The sequence below is a fragment of the Capsicum annuum genome, chromosome 11 (assembly GCF_002878395.1).
Source record: "Capsicum annuum cultivar UCD-10X-F1 chromosome 11, UCD10Xv1.1, whole genome shotgun sequence".
Classification (NCBI taxonomy): domain Eukaryota; kingdom Viridiplantae; phylum Streptophyta; class Magnoliopsida; order Solanales; family Solanaceae; genus Capsicum; species Capsicum annuum.
Window position 1 is genome coordinate 193,572,272 of NC_061121.1, and position 22,278 is coordinate 193,594,549.

Genomic DNA, 22,278 nt, shown 5'->3' on the forward strand with positions numbered 1-22,278 from the left:
ATTTAAGAATTGTTTCAAAAATTGAACAAATTATTTTAGTACTAGTAATTATTTTGATCATTTTTTTAGATTATTGAATATTATTTTTTTGATTATTAAGGGGTGGATGAGTTTTGAATATTATTATTTTTGATGGTTGATTATTGAAATATTCAACATAAATTTTTTTATATTGAAAAGAAAATTGATCAATTTTTTGTAATAATATATGAAATTGTCATTATTTTGATATGTCTCAAATACAAATATAATATAAATAATTTTTTTTGGACAAATGAGGTGGGGATTTTTTTTTAAAAAAAAAAATATTATATATATTTTATATATTCAGAATATTTAATTTCCTACGTGTCATTGAAAAATAACATGGCATGCCACGTGTCGTCGAGTGTGTTACACTATCATTGAAAAATAACATGGCATGCCACGTGTCGTCGAGTGTTACACTCATATCAGTTGGATGAAAAAAGGGTTTAAAATGTTATGTTTTAATGGGTAAAGGGTTTAAAAAAATCGTTTTTAATGGGTTAAAGGATTCAGATGACAAAAGTGTAACTAGAAGTGCCTACAATACAAATCAGGACAAGCACAAGTGTCCACGAGATCATTTAGCTAAATATAAATGATGGTGTGAATACAAATACGATAAGTAATTGTGATTTTTGTTATTACTCGTGATTTGTACTCAAATAGCCATATTTTTTAAAAATACAAAAATTATTAGATAGAAAAAACAAAGTACCCAAAAAAAAAGAATGAAAAGAAAGAAAAATAGAAGATAGATATAGAAAAAAAAAAAGAATGAAAAAAGAAAAAATCAAAAATATAAAAGAAAAGAAGAAAAAATACAAAACATGAAAGAAAGAATCGAAAAAAATTGAAAATAGAAAAAGAAAATCAAAAAGTAAAAAAAATAAAAAAAAGAGAAAAAAAATAAAATATAAAATATAAAATATAAAATGTGATTAATGAATTTATGTTTTATATGAATACAAACTATTGAGTAAATGTGAATACAACGAATGTAAATCAAGTACATCAGCTATAGATGATAATAGTATAAATAACATAAATACCAACACTTTTGGAAGTAATTACACTCTCTTCCACTTTTTTAATTACTTTACTCTCTCTCCCTATTAATATACATAACAAAGTCGACATATACATAGCATTCTGTGTATATATTGGAATTTTTGTAATATGTTTAGGGAGTTAAAATTTTTTGTAATATTGAAAACATAAGTTGTGTATTTTAGTAATTTTTAGATGATAATATTGTAAAATGTAGCTATGGAAGGTGAATTTTGTGTCAATTGTTGCTATTTTTGAAACTTCCCCTTAAAATAATATATTAAGGGGTCGTTTGGTTGGAAAATAAGCTATGCTGGAATTACTTATGTTAAGATTAGTTATGCAGGGATTAGTTATCATGGGATAAGTTATTTTGATATTTATTTTAGTGATTATTTGGTTTGTGGTACTAAAAATGATAGGCATTACATCCTTTCAAGAATAGATAATTTGTTTACAAAAATACCCTTCGCCTTATTTAACTTAATATTTCATGTTAAATTACTTATTTTGTCTTAAATTCTATAAATGTTTATAATCCCATTTTTTAAAAAAGATTCATCATTAAAAAATGTGAAAAAGAATTACTCTCATCTTACATTATTTAGTATCATTAATATTTGAAAAGTTGAATTTTATTTTTTAAAAAAATTAAATTTTCAAACATGTTTAACTATATATAGAAAATAATTTTTTATTTAATAACTAAGCATGTACTAAGTTAGAAAGGAAATGTCAAGATACTTTAATTACTTGTCCATGATAAATTTATTAGGAAAAATAAAAATATGAAGTAAGATTAATAATTACAAAATACAAACACAATAAACCCTTGGATCAATTTTGAATTTGATTGTATATATAGTTAAGTCCATATAATTGTTCAAATTTACCAAAATGAATGAAAATTTATAGAGTAATTATTTAAAATAGGGATAAAATTATCTAAAAAATTTAATGTAAGAACAATCATATATATATATATATATATATATATATATATATATATATATATGAAAAGTGATAATTAAAGGATTTAGAGGATAATTTTGTCGTTTTATGACTTTATCCCAAGTTAAAATATGGTAGAATTATTTATATCACCCCTTAGGTGGGATAACTTATCCTGGTACGATTTGTTAATCCCAAGATAAGTTATCCCGAATTTACAACCAAACATATCAAAAAATTTATCCCGAAACTATTATTTTATCCCGAGACTATAGATTTTAATACCTCACACCAAACGACCCCTAAGTGTATATGTTAATGGACAAAAATTATGATAAAAAATGAATTTTAGTTCTTGTAACTTCATGGTCATTAGTAACTTATGTAACACCAAGACTATTCATCTACCGACATTACTACCCCTCATTCATCTTGTTCAATACACGGACGAATACCTCTCCTATAAATAGATGTAATCTTGCAAATTTTTCTAAGTACAAGAAAATATGATAAGTTTGAAAAAGATTATAGTGCATAGAAGTGAAAGAGAAAGTTGAGACAAAAAAGATATTCTAAGCCTACAACTATATTCACTATATAAAATAGAATAATTATATTAGTGAAAGAAAGAGTTCAAAGAAAGTATTTTAAATCTTTAACTATATTCACTAGACAAAGAGAGTAATTATATGTTGAAGAAAGGTGTTTTAGTGATGGAGCTTTGAACACTTCAACTAATCCGAAGTTGCTTAAGTTGTACATCGTTGATGAACTGTTGTATCCTGAAGGGAATAAGTCAAGAGATATACTAAGATCGATGTAGATTATGCAGTAGTCAGCTTGGATCTCTTTAAAGAGATCGAAATATCCGTGCTTCTTGCCAAGAAGATTATCTTATTTTCTTCAGTTTTTGTTCATTTTATTATTTCAACTATAATTTATTGTAATTTATGGTATATTACACCAAGAAGAATTATTTCAATCCATCCGACGTAGCTTTAAACCCACATCTGCCCCGCATAACTTTAAAACCTACACCCGGCTGTAATCCCTAGTATAGTTCAATCAACAATATAACCAACGTAATCTGACAAGGTCTAACAAGGATAGAGTGGAGTGTACGCAAAATTACCCTTCGTAGGTAGGCTATGTAATAGACCCGCGACTCAGGGAAAAAGAGATCTAAAAGAAATAACTGGAGTTGGTTTGTAAAATCAAATTTGCTCTTCAATAAGCCTTCCTTGAAGTATTCTTCATATCTGTCGAACAAATTCATAGAGTTACAACGCCTTTCAGCATTCTGGAAATCTTTTTCCCCATAAGTGCAAGTATGATGCAGAAAGCAATACGAATAAAATAATAGGAGATGTGATGCATGCGGAAGAGGGCAGTGGAGTGAATTTCCGTATTTGGCCAGATCCTAAACAATCCACAAGCGTTGGTTATGTTTTAAACAATCCTAAAAATGGTACCAGTGCAAATCCCCACAATTTCATATTTCTTCATCCTTCATGCAGAAGGTTTCATTTTACTATATGAGATGTTGACTGCAGAGTCAAGAGCTCGCTGATACTCATCTTTCGTGATATATTCAGCAAAGAGACCAGCTAAGGTCAATTCTTCAAGAAAATGAAAAGGCTCAAGGCCAAATGCTAATGCATCAATTTTCAAAATCAGCATACTCTTCAGTGGCACACAAGCAAAAGAAGAAAAAAAGTGAAAGTCGTTTCCATAGTTCAAGGCAACAGCAGATTTACAAGACATACTTAGCCTTACCTTGTGTTATTGATAAGTCAAAGGAAGTATTCTCCAATATTCGAAAAAAATATGAACCAGTAGCAGGACAGATATTAACACAGAAGAGGGATGAAAAGTTTCTCAGCATAACAGGTAACATATGGACCAGCGGCAGGAATTTTATGTTTTACCTAACTACTAAAACAAAACCCCTCAAGAAAAACGAAAAAAGAAAGAGATACACAAGGGATGATAATGCCTTCTAATTGATTACCCCACCAACACCCCAGTGATGTAACGGAAGGGCTTATAAAGGGGAAATACAGAATAACAGGTGCAACAATCAAAGACAGTAATATAATACGACAAAAAAATATACAAAATTGCGGCTGGGGCACAGAATGATGCAGTTGAATACGACAGGCTACGCCACACAAACATAAGCCAAGCACCTGCAAAGCAAAAGCCTTGAATTTGAGAAATGCTAGCGCAAAAGCTTTAAACCTGCAAGAAGAAGTGGGGTTGAAACATAAGCAAACTTGGTCAATCTTTGGTCACTTTCTGGTAGATTGAATCTAAAGATCACACAAGAACTAATTAAAAACATAAAAAGATTTCACCAACAAATAAGGAATCACATACAGGAAAAGGACAGCGGAGCAGTGTGGATTCCTTCCATTCTTGTGACTACTTAAACAAGAAAATATAACAAAAAAAGGGAACAAGGGGCTTCATCAACATCTTCCTTGGTCAAGAGGGGAGACAGGAGGGAGGCAGATGACCCCATAGACAATGCAAAGGTGAAAAAGGCAATTTGGAAAATTTTCTATAAGTTTGCCATAAGCTTATTTAAACAAGGTGATGCTCAAACAGCATATTACCTCCTTGAGTGACTTATGAAAAGAGGTTGTGGTATAGAGTTGGTGGCAATTTCACAATTCTTCATGGTATAGCTCCAAAAACAGGTTTTAGATGCCTATTCAAGACACAAGTTATTGAACCTGCATTCTAAGTTTACTTTGTGTTGCCTGCCTAACTTTCATTCCACAAATGCCAGTCTGCAATAGTTCTGAGTCGTTAAAAAGGGCAACACAGATATCTAACTTTCACAGTTTAACCTTAGCAGTAAGGACAAATACCACCATACCTGCACTATCCCCCAAGCCACCCTTTCACCCCTAAAAAAGGAGAGAGAAAAGATGTGTATGCGGACTTGGGAGGCGGGGGGCTACTATATACCTTCAGAAGAACTAGAGCCAGCTAGCCACTTCTCGGCCATGTTTTCAAATAGCCATTATCCTAGAGTTCCAACTTCCACAAGTGAAACACCATGATAATATCCTGGAGTTCCAATTATGGAAGTTGGAAAATCTTTTCCAATTACAGGGATGAAAAGTGCCTACAACAACATACCCAGTGTATTCCCACAAAGTGGGGTCTAGGGAGGGTAAAGTGTACGCAATCCATACGACTATCTCAGATGAAGTGCCCCGACTTAGGACAGATAACAGTATAACAACAACAACAACAACAAACCCAGTGTATTCCCACCTAGTGGGGTCTGGGGGGGGTAAGATGTACGCAGTCCATACCTCTACCTCTGATGAAGTAGAAAGGCTGTTTCCGAAAGACCCCCGGCTCAAGGCACGAGATACCACACAAACACATAGTAGAGCACAGAAACAGATTACATAACATAAATACGGCACCCATAAGTAATATAAAACAACGGAAAGCAGAGGAAAGCACACAGATTCGTAATAAACATGGAACACGGAACACGGAATCATAACAGGAATAAAACCCCCACCAAGTAATCCCTACACTAGCGACCCAAACTGGCCCTAATCCTCTGCCGTAATTCGCGTCTACCAGACCTTCCTATCTAGGGTCATGTCCTCGGTGAGTTGTAACTGTTCCATGTCCCGCCTAATCACCTCACCCCAGTACTTCTTCGGCCTACCCCTACCCCGCCTAAAACCATCCAACGCTAGCCTCTCACATAATCAGTATTTATAAATAGAAAAGATAACTTTGTGTTAATTAAGTTCTAATTTCACTCACGATATTTCTTGTGGTAAGAGTTTATGCTAGTTAAATGTGATAATTTAAGGAAAAAACTAAATTTATTAAATGAACCTCAAGAACAATTTAGTTCTTCATATAGAGTTTATACTTAAAGAAAATAATTATCATCTAACATAACAATTTATAGTATTTCTTGTATAGTTTTAAACATATAAATTTTAATTTACAATATTAAGTTGATCTAATTTAGTTAAATTGACTCTCCACAAATGGAAAGCATCACATACATTGAAACAAAGAGAGAGTATTCATAAGATCTAATAAATGCTCCGATAGGAAACAAAGGCTCCAAAAATTACCAAAATGTATAATGACAAATAATGTAAAGGGTAATTTAATACTATTTATCATTCATATTATACGGCGTTTTTAGCTTGCCCCAAAGAAGTGTTTTAGCTTGAAGAATTTAATAGTACCCATTTAATATCATTTCTTAGTTATATAAAAATTCATTTATCTAAATAAGATCAATTTGAAAACAAAGTTATTAATATCTTCTTTACAATGTAAAAACTAGTTTATTTTAAACTAAACGCAGCTTAAGCTTACCAAGGAGATGACCCTAAATAGGAGGGTGTCAGGCCACAGGTTAGGGTGGAAGGCTAGTGGATGGTGAAGTGTTGTATGTCCCAGTAATAGTCTTATTCTTATTCTTGTAGTGTATTGCTTTTGATTTCTTCATTATATATGTTTATTGTGTTTCAGTTATCGCCCTATGTTGATGTTCTTATTGTTTCCTTTAACTAGCTGCTATGCTTTCCTCCGTCATCTTTCCCCTTCCATGCCTACTTTGATTTGACGTGCTCGAGTCAAGGGTCTTCTGGAAACATCTCTCTACCTCCATGAGGTAGAGGTAAGATCTACATACACTCTACCCTCCCAAAACCCCAGTTGTGGGATTTCACTTGGAATGTTGTTGTTGCTAGCTTATTTGGCCATTTTGGAGGCTAAAATTGCTTCTTTTTTTTCAAAAAGTGCCTTATTTTAAGAAGTGAGATGTTTGACCAAACTTTTGAGAGAAAATAGGTTCTCCTCAAGGGCATCAGAAACTAACAAAAGTAGTTTTTGCCTAGAAGTACTTTTTTTTTAACATTGGTAAATTGGTATTCTTCAGCATTAGGATATGCTGGCCACCTTCAGAAATTACATAACCTTAATCAAAATCATAGATTTCCTATTAGATCTACAATCTCATCTACATCCACTATACACAATTGTTTACACCAAAAATGTAAAGATACTAAACAATTCCACTTCACCTTTTGAATGGAATTGGATTTATCTTCAAAACATCTCCCATTTCTTTCAATCCATATAAACCACCATATGCATGATGGAATCAGCTTCCACCACCTCTTCTGAGTCTTGCTTCCCCTTCTTCTGACCAGCAACTACATAAGTCAGTTATGTGCTCAGGCATGGACCAACTGTAACTGTTGATGTTGAGAAAAAGTTCCCAGAATTGAGTTGTATCTTGCAATGCATAAATAAGTGACTATTAGTCTCCCCTGTCAGGTTGCATAGAAAGCATCTAGGGATAGCGTCCTTCCTTTCTTTTGAAGGACTTCTTGGGTAAAACATGCTCTTTTAATCACTAGCCAAGTGAAACACTTCACCTTTGTAGGAATCAAGCCTCTCTCTATGGTCTTCCATTGATAGTTATTATTTCTAGGTCCCCTTGTTTGAATGCACTATTAACTGTGAACTTTCCATCCTTGTTGTGTTTCCAAATGATCCTGTCTGGTACATTTGTATCTAGTTTAGTTCCTTCCAATTTTTCCGGTAGGAGAGCCACCCTATCTACTTCCCAGTCATTAAGTAGCCTTCTGAAAGAGAGATTCCACCCATGTGCAGACCAACATTCATTGACCCTACTTTCTGGATTGGTGCTAATTGAGAAGAGGTTCAGAAATAACTCACTCAAAGGATTTTGATCAATCCAACCATCTTTCCAAAACTTGAACTTCTTGTCATTTCCCACTTTGAGAATCACATTTTCTTCCATGCAACTCCACAAATTTCTAATAGTTCTCCACACTCCCCATCCATATAGTAATGTGACTGCCTCTGTGCACCCGGGGTTCAACTCACCATACTTTGCTACTATCACCTCCTTCCAAAGAGTTCTCTCTTCACTGATGTACCTCCACAACCACTTCATTAGAAGATTTTTATTTTGAATACTTAGGTTTTTGATGTCCAAGCCTCCTCTATCTTTGCTCAACCTGACACTATTCCATTTCACTAAGTAATAACCCTTACTTTCTTTGCCCCTTTGCCAGAGAAAGTTCCTTCGAAGTCTATCTAGTTTTTTGACCACTTTTGAAGGAATAGGGAGTAAGGACATCACATAAGTAGGAAGAGAGTCCAAGACAGAATTAATCAAAACAAGTCTCCCCCCAAAGAGAGATATTGTGATTTCCATCTAGTCAATTTCTTTTATGCTTTCTCCAGGATCCCACTCCATATCTCAATGCTTTGAGAAGCACTTTTGAGAAAATACACTTAAAAGCACTTTTAAAAGTTTGGTCACACACTAATTGTTGCTCAAAGGTGCTAGTTAACACAAATTGCTTCTCACCAAAATACCTTTTTGAAACACACTTATAAAAGAAACTTTTCAAAATAAGTTGATTTTAGATGTTTGACCAAATGGCCTAAAAATGTATATAATAATCAGAAGGAGGAGTAAGAAGAAAAGAAGTTCACAAAAAACTACTACAATGATAATATAACAATTATATAGGCCCACGTGGAAAGGACCTAAGAAAAAGGATGAGGGTAAAATCTGGGAAAAGACCAGGAATAGGTACTTGTATAGCACCTTAGCTTGATGTGAGAATGACAGAACTTCAGATCCTCCCTTATAAATAATTATGAGGTGAAGAGGGTTGAAACACGCGATCTGTTATCTCGAACGCCTTTATTCGTCATGGAAGCACTTATTGGTAGAGCCACTGATGAGGATTTGGCAACTATGGAGAACCAAAGTTACTAATCTCCTATTGCAGATGATACATTAATATCCTCTTATGAGAACACGGCTTCAACACTTGAAGAAGATCCTTCTATGATTCCAATTTGTTTCTTGACTACAATTAATCTGAAGAACAGTGAGCGGATTCCAGAAAGAGAGGTGCACAACATTAATATGGCCCAACTCGTCCACTTGACAGTAGAAGTTCAGGAGTTCCTATTAGGTATCTCGGATTGTTGGTGCAAGATCCATCACAGATTTGTTTGAGGAAAGATCGAGTATCCTACCTAGCCTCCAACTTATTTCTCGTGCTGACCTCGGTCTCATTCTGATATGAGATGAAAATACGAAGATGGAAAATGATACGAAAACAAGGGAAAACAAGGAAAAAGAGACAAACAAGTAAGGGATTAAAGGGATTAGATAGATTGACACAAATTGATAAAGAGAGGACAACCGAAGGGTATATTAAACCTTAAAACCTTCCTATCGATTACCAATAAACACCAACCTCTTACAAGGACATCATGAGAATAGAATCCTGAGCAACCCACGTTTCTCTGAAAACCATAAAGCTCCCAACAAGCTTCAATAAACACTCGCAAGTGCAACTCAAATCATCATTCATCAACTACCCCTAAAATGAAAAAGGTCCTAGCTATTATAGGCCAAAGGCCATTTATTACAACTTGGGCCCAAAAGTGACCCTAAATACTAATTGGGCCCAAAAGTGGCCCAAAAGCCTAAATTGCCGCATTCCTATGCTCTTCGAGGCCCAAGCTATCATCCAAATGCGATGTTGCACCTTCCTCCCTCGAATGGCATCACCAAATATCGCTCCTTCCCAAGCTATCCTCCAATCATGTATTTGCTTTCCTAGGATAATCAAGTTGTGGATCCTTAGGTTTGATCCTTGAAGCATATATCCCAAAAGAGTGGAGCCAATTTGGTTTGTATCACATTCCACCCGCCAAACCACTAGATTTTCACATCAACTAACCATAAATACCCCATCTCCTTCAACCTCATTCACGAAACCTAGACCTGACAATTCCACCCAGAATGAGGGAGTGGGCTTGATATGGGAGGCAGTACACTTTGGTCAATGAGCTTCCTCCTAGCACTCAATTGGATTAGAGTCCCCTAAGAAGAGAGATTTAAGAAAATTACATGCAAAGCCTACTACTGCTCACATATCTGAGATGCTACTATATGTGAAAATTGATGTTTCAATCAACGGTATTTCCATTAATGCTTTTGGGTTACACAATGTATTGACTTTATTAGTCAACCTTTAAAAAACTAACCAAGTCTATTAGTCACAACTTGACCAAGATATAAGGGTCAAGCACAACGATTTGGATTATTTATAACGATCTGATAATGCTAATAATCACAAGCTGTTGTGCCAAGACCAGCATCTTTCCACACTTCCCACAGAATTCTTTATTAAACATCATTAAAGCATTTGAAATCTTCCATAACTTCCTCTATTATTGGACAAAGGATGCTTTCTACAAGTCTCAACATGATTTACATAACTATAGAGCCCCATGAGGTATGTATAGCACTCATTGTTAGGAAAAATCAGAAATTTATGTGTACTAATTGAGTTATAGTGATGTGTTATAGTGATGATAAATCAGAAATTTGGTCATCATAAACCTTGATGAAAGCATACCATGTTCTCCTTGGTTCCAAAGGTTGCAGACATGGCATTATGTAAAACATGTTGACGACCAAGCAACATTCTGCACCAGAATCTCTAACTAACCACTGAATGAAGGATAAAAATATAGTAGTCATGTAGAACCATCATCAGAAGTCATTGATTGCCCCAGAGCTGTCCTCGCTCTAAGCTGCACAAAGGAATCGAACAAAATTCTAATTGACAAGCAAAGAAATAATCTGAACATAATTTGATTCAAATAATTGCATTGACCTTTACATCAAGGCAAGGATCATTGACCATATTTTTCAACTGGGAAACTACGCCGGCATTCCGTAGTTTCATCACTCGGCCAAATGCACCAGAACTGCTCGGAAAGGTAAGGTTTACTAGAGCCCAAACTGCTGCTGTACGTAACCGGCTATCATCACTATGTAAAAACTTGAGCATAACTGATTCAGAGTCATTAGCTAACGGTGGAAAGAGCTCTTGCATAACGGCTTCCTTGTGCACCTCATTTCCAGATGCAACATTGGTAAAAACGTACATACCCTAGTGAGAGACGGAGACAGAGAGATTTTCAACCCGTAATTACTTGAACAATTATTCTCGAAATATCAGTTATGTAATCTGTTGATAAAGAATACTAGAAATGGCGCTTATCGAAAAAGAAAACTGGCCACGATACCGGCTGCATGCAAACTGTACAATAAAACATTTACTGCTTGACTGCCTAATCATCTTCTTTCAAGAAGAAAGTACATCTGTGAAGTTCATTCTCGTGCACAGAATAAGCAATTTGTTTCTATTTTTGGTGACTACTTTCCACATTATCACTTATTAGATGTATCATATACATCTTGTCTATTCAACCAAAGAGGAATATTCAGCAAAAAATGGCAGAGATTATATATCGAATCAAGAGACACATGCCAAGGTGCGTGAAAGCCAAATCTACCTTAATCTATAACTTGATGCAATTACTGCTAATTTCAAAGTTGGGTTCCATGATAACAAAATTACTCCAGCAAGCACACATCTGCACTTGAATAGTTGATTTGTAGCAGAATGATTATCTTAAATTCTTCACCTATTAAGGCGATAAAATATTTGAATGTTCCCATATATGATTCATGCACAGTAGCTTAACTTTTGCTCACAGCAAAATTAAAAATCAGTACATAGAAACCACTTAAAGATATCACCTCCACCTCTACCGATATCTATTTCGTTTTATACTACACAAGGAGCAGACGCTTTTGCCAGTATAACAGTCACAATCAGATACACACTCAATATCGGCCTCACATAGTATTTATCATATTAATCAAATCCTTACAGTTCATCATCAGCTAAAACAACCACGAAAATCCAGCAGAATTGACCAGAAGAATCTCAGAAGGTTGATTAGGACCTGTTGTACTTCTAATTGTTAAGAACACATTTTGGACCAAGACATCCACAATTTACAAACAAACAGAAGACTTTACCTGAATAAGGACTTCGGCTTTTGAAGCACTTTGCAGTTGCTGTCCAACAGCATGCAGCAGAAGAGCGTCCTCAGCAAAGACATGCTGGATAGAATCTAGAGGCCCATCAACAAGATTACGAACCAAAGACAAAGATTGCTCTTGAACACAAGTTTCAGGATCTGCAGCACAAAAGTATTAACCTCTAATGGAAACATATCTGTACAACCAATACATTCCAGGTAACATATAATATCAGAAAATTTACCACAAATCAGGCTTCCTAAGGTTAACTGTGTGAGCTCTGATAGAATTTCCTCTTTACACTGGTCGTTCACAAGGAATGTTAGGTTCCTTAAAGCACACACGGCTTTTACCCTAATAGTTGAATCCATTGACTTCGAAAGCTGAACGAGCTGCTTCACACCTCCACATTGCATAAATATTTTCTTATGCGCCAAGAAATCAACCACTATGTTGCTGATGGCATCAAGGGCAGAAACCTGATAATAGAGGATTAAGGAACATACTAGGAAATCCTCCAGCACTCAACCTACGAAAAATTAGGACCACTAGCGCAACAGATGTTTTTCCAGTAATCAGATGCAGTATCTATTTGAACCAGTTGAAAAAAAAAAAAAAAAAACAATAAAAAAGGCGCATGTATGGAACATCTTATAAAAATCTCAGTTAACATTCCTTTCATAGATTCTCTAAAGCATTAATGATTACAATTGACAACTCTACAAATCTTAATGAGCACACTTCAGCTTAGCCAATGGCAAAGTTGCAACTTAATTGCTTCAAACACCACTTCTGAAGCCGTGGTGCCCGAGAGAACATCCTGAACTAATTCTGAGTTTCTTGTGTCTTGCTCACATGTAACATCCCTGTGTTTAACTGGATTAAAAACAAGGAAGCAAAACTGTTTTGCCTCCTACTTTCCAACACTGCAAGCAAGGCTAAGAGGGTGGAGTGATAATATCCTAATACAACAAAATACACACACACTTCAGTCCCAAACTAGCTGAATCAAAACTAAATAAACTTTTATATATTCATTCCGCTCCATTTGGGAGTTTCAGTCCAATACTTCAGACAAATCAGGGGTTCTCTAAAACTAGATATTCTCTAAATCCCATCCTTAAGCCTATAGCGGCATACAACTCTCTAAGCAAACTAAAAAGAACTCTTGGAGAACACAAGACCTCAACTACTAAACCTTATCCCAACTAACATGTATGACCAATTAGTCACTAAAACCAGTGTTAGCATCAGTGACATTGCTGTCAAAAGTTCAGGATCTCCTACGCTTCACTTTACCAATGCATCAATGCCCAGCACAGCCCAACACAAATATATGAGTTCAAACCACACAACACAACTTCTATGAACAACATACAGGGCATGAATGCCAGCAGTCTTGCATCAACTATGATGCCAAAGTTGCAAAAGTAGATTTATAGGAGAGCACAAGATATTTAAAAAAAATAAAAAGAACAATTACCTGGACAAAGGTCAAATCATCAAATAAAAGCCGAACCAAGGGAACAACAAAGTTCTCATTCATAAATAGACCTGCACTAAGATTCTGCGAAGTAGTTTGTCAGCCAAGATCCTTGCGGAATAGCTAATATTAAGAATTAAATTAGGCTATTATGAACATCACGAACCTTGACTGAGCGAGAAACGTTTTTCAAACAAATACAAGCTGCAGCACGCACTTCACCACTATCCTGACTCAAGGCATCAGTTACAAACTTCATAGCCTGCATACAAAAGATGTAATAAATATAAAAAATTTGGAGCATGGCCTCCACAGCACTAAAAGCTTCACAAACAGAAAGGCCTTCAGACTCATTTATGACACATTGAACGGCATGCCTCAATTTAACACAAATAAGCAAAGTATCAAACATCTTCCAAGTGTTCTGCTTGTTAAAGCACTGCAAGGTTCTCCAAAATGCATGTCTGCTACCTTTTTTTAATAACAAAATCTCTAGTAACCTTCAACTGAATTCATCTCCTGTGCATGTGTCATCTGCATCAGCACAGCCTAGTTCTCCACCATGTGTGTATACTAGTGAATTCCCATCCAGCACTTGATGACAAAGATGTGCTTTGACTTGAGCTGACCTTGTATCAAATCTAGGGTCATCATTATCTTTAGCCATTTACATGGAATACTTTATAGTTGATACAAGACTAATGGATTGAGCTTCTGCCAAGCTTATGAGCAGAGATCAAGCCTACCATATAATTTTTTTCGAGTTCAAATTGAATTCACGAATTTGAGCTCAAATCTATCCCACACTACAATTCAAGTTCAATGATTCGAAAGGAGCAGAAACAGACAGGGTCCAACTAATATTTGATCCAATTGCAGCTTTAAGTAAAAAAATAAAATGTAAGCTATGTACTTGCTTTTATGAGAGGTAGAATTAACATATTTGTTACAATCAAACCTACCACCATTAGTATTAAAAGCTTTGATTGGTTTGATACCTCCCGATGACCAAAGTATCATATACTTTGTAGCCGTTCGGCCATGAAATGTTTTTACTTTTTTTTCGGAAAATTATTTCACGTTAGTGAAAAAAGTGAGAAGTCTGGAGTTTCTTGTTCGTGGTGTTGTGGCTGTAGTATTATCTTGTGGCTAGCGGTGTTAGTTTATTATGCATACCGTACTAGTTTATATGCACTTATCTTTTGTGGTTGTTATACTGTTAGTTTATTTTGCATACCATACTAGTTTATATGTACTTATCTTTTGTGTTTGTTATACTGTTATCGGTCCTAAGCCGGGGGTCTATCGAAAACAGCCTCTCTACTTCACCTGAAATAGTGGTATGGACTGCGTACACTCTACCCTCCCCAGACCCTACTATGTGGGAATACACTGGATATGTTGTTGCTGTTGTTGAAAAAAGTGAAAACTGTAAGTGTTTGGCCATGAAAATTCCAAATATAATTCCGGAATTGTAAGTGAAAACTTTTTTCACTCATACTTCTCTCACAAAATTTCAAAAACAACTTTAATTTATATTCATGGCCAACTCCGACTCCAACTCCAACTCCGGAAAATTATAATTTTCATGGCCAAACGGGGCCTTTAAGAACAATAATTGTAAATCTAAACAGATTCAAATAAACTCCAGTCTGCATAGCGTTCGGATGCAGCTCAATGGATTAACCTTCATTACTTTCTTTATCTATGAAGTTGGAAACCAGGCAAACAAGGTCCAAGTGCAGATACCTGAATTAAATTGCTCTTTTATAAGCCTGACAGCCACACAACGACAATAAACACAACAAAAGTGTTTATACATGGTAAAGCAACTGACCTCTAATGACAAAAGCCGATCCCTGCAGCGTTCCAGTCTCGAACACATGTTAGCCAATGCAATAAGGATTCCTTCCAAACGTCTTGACAGTAATGGACCTTTCCGCAGGTGGTTGACAAGTTTATCGATAACATTTGCCTCAAACGCTAATACTTGCAAATCCTCCTTTTCTGCAATTAAACTAGACAAGGCAAAAGGAGCTTCATCTCCGACTTGATCATCCTCAAGAAGCTCAAGTAGTATTAGTATCAATTTTGTTTTGATTCGTAAATCTTGAAGGCAAGAAGGAGAAGAGTTCCTAATGACAATCAAGCACATGCAAGCAAGCAATCTTGTCCGGGCATTTTTATCCTTGGTCAATTCATTAACAGTACCCAACGCGCCTCCATTTTCAGGTTCCATGAACTTTAATATAACATCAGGATTTCCCTTCAGAATAGTGGCTAGAGACTCTAAACTAGCCTCTTTTTGAGTTACAGACCCTCCAAGCATACAAATGAGTTTTTTAATAATTCCAGTATCACTTAATGCCTTCTGCTGCATATTTGTCTGACAAGAATGTGTAATGATACTTGCACCAAGTCCAGTCACATTCTCATTTTCACTATTCAGTAGTGACTGGATAAATTCCATATTGTTCCCCTGTAGAAAATCATACCTTGGGGCTAACTTAGATTGATAAATGAACTTAAGGGAACGAGCAGCTGCACTGACTACCTGCATTAGATCACATTAAAATAATCAGGGATAATGACAATTTATGAGGATATAGTCCTAAAGAGTGTTATCAAAAGCAAAAAATGCAACCAAAAACAAAAAGTAAGCACCGTTGGGGCTCTAAGCACAAAGTGCAAATGACGCGTGGGCTCCAATCACAAAAGGCGCAAATGGAGAAAACATGCAAATGTATATGTTTAGTCCAGGACTAATAATTATAAGCATGAACGACACATATACAGACAAAAAAATTGAATTATTTATGAGAGTTGATAAGTGTTGCCTCTTCAGGAACCGCTCATTCACAATGAAAAGTTTGTCTTCGAGCCTTGATGACGACACTGAAGCGCACATTAATCAAGGTGAAGCGCTCAACATGCTTTGAGATCATTTCAGGGGTTAAGCGCGCTTTAAGCACGCCTTTGACAACAATGCTTCTAAATAATGTTTTTGGGACATATCAGTCAAAAGGTCCAACCTCGTGAGAACAGCAAAGTAATCCGCTCTCCCTAAAATTACTTTTAACTTATTGGAAACTTTCTTACCTGGGTGATTTAAAATCAAGAAAAGAGGGAGAAGAAAACGATATAAAGTGCCAACTTTTTTACTGCAACTTCTTTTGATTGGGTAAAGTATTGCCTTGTTAAGCATAAATTTTCAGTTCAGCTCCTAAAAACAACAAGGAAATCTATTTCACTACTTGTAAAAGATGTTTATCTTAAGGACCAAAAGTCCCCAGTTATGATACTCGAACATCAGAGTCAACAAATAATCCAACTTTAATAAGCAGTTAAGTTCCTCGAGAAAGTTTGATAACTGACTTGGCGGTTCCACTAACCTTCACTCTCCCACTTTTTTCGCCACAACTCCTATTTTATCTTGCTTTGTTTGAAATATTTTTGAAGAAACTTGTCCAGATAGAAACTTCATTTATTTTTTGATAAAAGTAAAATTCTTCAATTTCAAAATGGGAAATTCAAAAATTATTCAAAAGATATAAACGAACATCAATTAAGTCATTAATTGAGTACATTACGAGTGTGTACCTAGCTATCCACCTTCTCCATGCGGCACAATTCCGTTTTAAATTGTCTCCAAGTCTGTTCATAAATATCATACTAGTATTCTAAAAGGAAGAAAAAGTAAGGAAATTTTTAAAATTTCCGATTCTCGAGGACTCTGGTGCAATGTGATCATGGGAAATTCATTTCCAGATAATGTGGATTCGGCATTCTGATTTTCACATTGATCTCATTCTCAACCATGCTTGGGAAATCGTTTCAAGTCTTCTCCAGGAAGATCGACTAGACAAGAAAGGGCGGAACATTTTTCACACCAAGTTCACCAATTAGGATTAGAGAAAAAGAAAGGTTAAATTTTCTTTCCTTACTGAATTCTGACAACAACTAAAAGAAAAAATAAAAAGAAAACAATTTTCTTCTAGCACTAACGCACCGGATCTCATCAGAACTCCGGAGTTAAGCGTTCTTGGGTGAGAGTAGTATTAGGATGGGTGACCCCTTGGGAAGTCCTCGTGTTGCATCCCTCCTTTTTGATGAGGATGCCTCCCACCGTATTGGGGCAGAATCGATGAAGTAGAGGCTCGCCTCGGGATGTTGTGTGATAGGAAGGTGCCGCCCAAGTTTAAAGGCAAATTCTACAGAGTGGCAGTCCGTCCGGCCATGCAGTATAGAGCGGAGTGTTGGCTAGTCAAAAACTCCCACATTCAAAAATTGAAGGTGGCGGAAATTAGGATGTTGCGTTGGATGTGTGGGCTTACTAGGGGTGATAGGGTTAGGAATGAGATTATCCGGGAGAAGGTGGGAGTGGGTTCGGTGGAGGACAAGATGCGGGAAGTTCGGTTGAGATGGATCGGTCATGTGATAAGGAGGGGCACGGATTCCCCAATTTGTAGGTGTGAGAGACTAGCTTTAGATGGTTTTAGGCGGGGTAGGGGTAGGCCGAAGAAATACGGGAGAGAGGTGATTAGACGTGACATAGAGCAATTACAGCTTATCGAAGACATGACCCTAGAGAGGAACGTATGGAGGACACGAATTAGGTTAGACGGATAGTGCATGTGGGTGGGTCGTAGTCAGTAGTTAAGAGAGCTTTGGGGTAGCCGGGCCAGTAGTCGTAGGGCTAGGTCCATAGGTTGGAGTTGTTAGTAGGAGGGGATGGGGGTGGGGGATGCCTTTGGTTCGTTAGTGTAGGGGTGTTACTTTGTGGGAGTCTTATTTTTGTTATTCCCTCTTGTTTCATGCTTTATTACGACTTTGTTTATTATTCTTTGTCTTGAGTCGGGGTCTATCGGAAACAGTTTTTCTACTTCTCCGGAGGTAGTGGTATGGATTGCGTACATTTTACCCTCCCAGTCCCCACTATGTGGGAATACACTGGGTTTGTTGTTGTTGTTATTTTTTCTTCCCTTATTTAGTTTTCAAGCACAGAACAAATATCAGCTTATGGACCTGGTATACAAGTTTGCCATTGCAACAGTTAATAGTGAACCAGGTAACCACCATTTCTCTCACTGAAGGAAGGTTAATATAAACTTGTGATTGAAACGGAGATTGCAATTCCAGAAACAGCAATCTAAAATATCATAGCAACTTCAAAACACCTGAATAAATCTTAAGTTCAAATAAACATCAACAAAAGTCACATTGTTACAACACCTTGCACGGACTAAAGGGAGCCCAAGATCATCAATTTAAGACGCAAGTCTGTTACTATGAGCCACTAATTGCACCCTAACTGATATTTTACTGGTCCTAAGGATTTAGAAAGTTACAAAAATGGATGAAATAAGCAACCAGAAAAAAAAGAGTGCTAAACATTACTCATCCCATTCCAATGAGTACATTTTGTATGTAATGTTTTCCCCTATCAAACTAACCTTTTAAACTCAGTTCGGATTTATGCCCGGCTGCTCGACGACAAAGGCAATTCACCTGGTGCGGAGACTAGTAGAGACGTATAGGGAGAGAGAGAGGGATCTCCACGTGGTTTTCATTGACCTAGAGAAGGCATACGACAAAGTGCTTTGGAGATACTTGGAGGCTAGAGGGGTGCCGATGGCGTACATCAGAGCGATTAAGGACATGCCTGATGGAGCAAAGACTCGGGTGAGGACAGTGGGAGGGGATTCAGAGCATTTAGTTGTTTTGATAGGGTTGCACCAGGGATCAACACTTAGTCTGTTTCTTTTTATCGTTATGATGGATGTTTTGATGCGGCATATTCAAGGAGAGGTACCATGGTGTATGCTTTTTGTGGATGATGTAGTCTTGATTGATGAGACCCAGAGAGATGTTAATAATAAATTGGAGGTGTGGAGACAAACCTTGGAATCTAAAGGGTTCAGATTGAGTAGACCAAGACGGAATATTTGGATTGTAAGTTCAGCGAGGTGAGTCAGGAGGACGAGGTAGTAGTGAAGTTGGATTTGCAGGTTGTTCGTAGAAGGGATAGTTTTAGGTACCTTGGGTCTATGATTCAGGGAAATAGAGAGATTGATAGATTGATGAGGATGTCACGCATCGTATTGCGATGGAGTGAATGAAATGAAGGCTTGCCTCAGGAGTGTTGTGTGATAAGAAGGTGCCTCCCAAGCTTAAAGGCAAATTCTACAGAGTGGCAGTCCGTCTGGCCATGTTGTATGGTACAGAGTGTTGGCCGGTTAAGAACTCTCAAATCTAAAAGTTGAAGGTGACAGAAATGAAAATGTTGCGTTGGATGTGTGAACTTAATAGGGGTGAAAAGGTTAGGAATGAGGTTATTCGAGCGAAGGTGGGAGTGGCCTCGGTGGAGGATAAAATGCGGGAAGTGCGGTTGAGATGGTTTGGACATGTGATGAGAAGGGGCACGATGCCCCAGTTCGGAGGTGCGAGAGGTTGGCTTTAGATGGTTTCAGGCGGGGTAGAGGTAGACCGAAGAAATACGGGAGGGAAGAGACTAGATAAGACTTAGAGCAGGTATAGCTTACTGAGGACATAACCCTAGATCGGAAATTTTGGAAAACTCGGATTAGGGTGGAAGGTTAGGGTGCGGAGGTAAATCATAGCGAGTAGTTAGGTGCACTTTGGGGTAGCTTGATAGTGGTTGTAGGACTTTGCCCATGGGATGAAGTCTCTAGTTAGGTTGGTTGGGGAGGTGGGTGCTTGCGGTTGGTTAGTGTATCATACTACATTGTGGGTGCCTTATTTCTTTTATCATCCCAGTCTCCCTAGATCCTATTTGTGGGATTACACTATACATGTTGTCGGCGTAAAACTCATCTTTGAATTATATGTCAACACTGAAAATTTGAAATTAGGATTTTTTTAATTTCTTTCCTTTTTTTGATAAATGAGATGCCTAGACCAGCTTGCTCCCGCCTCAGCTAATTCCACCTATTCCACCTGATACCTGCCACCTCCCACCAGCAACAGGTCATCAGGAACCACGTAACTCTATCCACCTAAGCCATAATAAATGGGAAGAAATCACCTAATATTTTTGTGTTCTGCTGAAATTTGAACTTGAGACCTCATGGTTCTCAACCACCAGGTCACACCCTTAGGTTTTAAAATTAGCATTTAACCGGTACTACGAACTAATAACTACAGTAAAACACCTTTTTAAACTTGTTCTGACCATAGAAATAGCACACAAAACAAAAGAATCGATCAAGTATAAAATTTTAATTAATTTAAACATACAATTAGCTTTACAATAATGAAGCCAAAAAAATAAAAGATCTCACCTTATCATTAGGATAAGAAATAAGGGAAAGAAGAATATTAAAAACACCAGCATCAAGTACCGCTTTAACACCATCATCAAATCCACACGCAAAGCTACCAATAGCCGCCGCCGATTGAATAATCAACGAAACATTCAGCTCCGCGTCATCACCGCCACCGGCGGCGGAGGAGAGTATGGAGGTGATAGGAGGAACGGCGCCGAGTTTAAGGAAACACAGTTTTTTTGTACGGTTACCGATGATTTGATTTTTGAGGTCACGGAGCGCTTTGAGTTTAGCGTGGGTGGAGGAAGAGCTGAGGCGTCCGATTAGATCTTCATGACGGCTGTTGGTCGGAGGAGGAGGAGGCGGCGGCGACGATGCTGAAGCCGGCATGGTTGAGGGCTGATATGGAATTTCTCATATGCAGATGCGACCAACCGATTGTGCAAGAGGGAGAGAAATCGAAACTCGGGCAATAGAAATAGAGAGTGTTTGTGCTTCCTTAATTTTTGTCTGTTTATGAAAAATAAAAAGATAAAAGGTATTATCTTGTGTGTAAAAATAATAGTACAGAATATACTCTGTTCGTTGAGAAAAAAATTACTTTGTTTTGATTTAATAGAGAGTTTAAGAAAAAGAAATTAATATATATCAAAATATTATTTAATCTTATCATCTTAAATATATTATAGTCAAAAATTAAAATTAAAAAATTATTAAAAGAAAAAAATAATTCTTTTTTAGACAGGATAAAAAAGAAAGTAAGCATAATAAGTTGTTCTTTTTAAAATAGAGAAGTAGTATTCTTTTAAAATAGAGTAGTATAGTAATAATATTGAGATTAATAATGTTGAAATAATTTTTTATTTGATATTTAATTTGGTGTATGCATAGATATTTTATCCTTAATTTATACATATATAAAACAAGCTTTATATTATTAATAACTTATTAATTACTTTCTCTATTTCTTAGTAGTTGTTCACTTTATTTTTTACGTGTTTTTTAAGAAATCGTAAATAAAAAAACTAAAATTATTAATATGTCTTTTAGCTACTTTATCAAAACTTTATAATTACTTGACTGAGGATGGTCGGAAAGTGATATCCTGACTTCCACAGGGAAAGTTTGCACCTGCAACATTAATGTACAGTAATATTACAAACCTGTTGAAGGCATTTGTGATGAGATAAATGCAAAGTGCATCTTAAGAACAAATTAAACCTTACTCATGTCAACATGAATACTGCTCACTTGCTACAAGATAAAATTAATTGTATTTTTTCGTTTCACCCGTATAATTAATTCTCTTTGAAAGTGTAAACAAATAATTATAAAGTTTTGATAAAGTATCTAAAAGTCATATTAATTCTCTTTGAAAGTGTAAACAAGTAATTATAAAGTTCTGATAAAGTATCTAAAAGACATATTAATAATTTTAGCTTTTTTACTTACAATTTCTTAAGAAACACGTAAAAAATAAAGTGAGCAACTAATAAAAATGGTGAAAGTAATTAATAAGG

At 36.2% G+C, this 22,278-nt stretch overlaps 1 protein-coding gene and 1 pseudogene across 7 annotated transcripts; one reads left to right on the top strand and one right to left on the bottom strand.

The window, feature by feature from the left end:
* Positions 1-2,932: 2,932 nt before the first annotated feature.
* Positions 2,933-21,270, bottom strand: LOC107847478 (armadillo repeat-containing protein 8). Of its 7 annotated transcripts, XM_016691752.2 has the most exons (10): positions 20,774-21,269; positions 15,310-16,026; positions 13,639-13,734; positions 13,473-13,556; positions 12,234-12,468; positions 11,987-12,147; positions 10,770-11,048; positions 10,509-10,686; positions 4,215-4,266; positions 2,933-3,284 (listed from the first exon to the last, which is right to left on the bottom strand). In XM_016691752.2, the coding sequence occupies exons 1-8, from the start codon at positions 21,146-21,148 to the stop codon at positions 10,630-10,632; spliced, it is 2,004 nt and encodes a 667-aa protein (XP_016547238.2). In that variant the 5' UTR covers positions 21,149-21,269; the 3' UTR covers positions 2,933-3,284; positions 4,215-4,266; positions 10,509-10,629. The 7 variants fall into 7 exon arrangements, with proteins under 7 accessions (XP_016547238.2, XP_016547240.2, XP_047255133.1 ...); XM_016691754.2 differs by lacking the exon at positions 4,215-4,266; XM_016691753.2 differs by lacking the exons at positions 2,933-3,284; positions 4,215-4,266 and adding an exon at positions 3,889-4,214.
* Positions 17,452-17,572, top strand: LOC124889128 (annotated as a pseudogene).
* Positions 21,271-22,278: the final 1,008 nt, after the last annotated feature.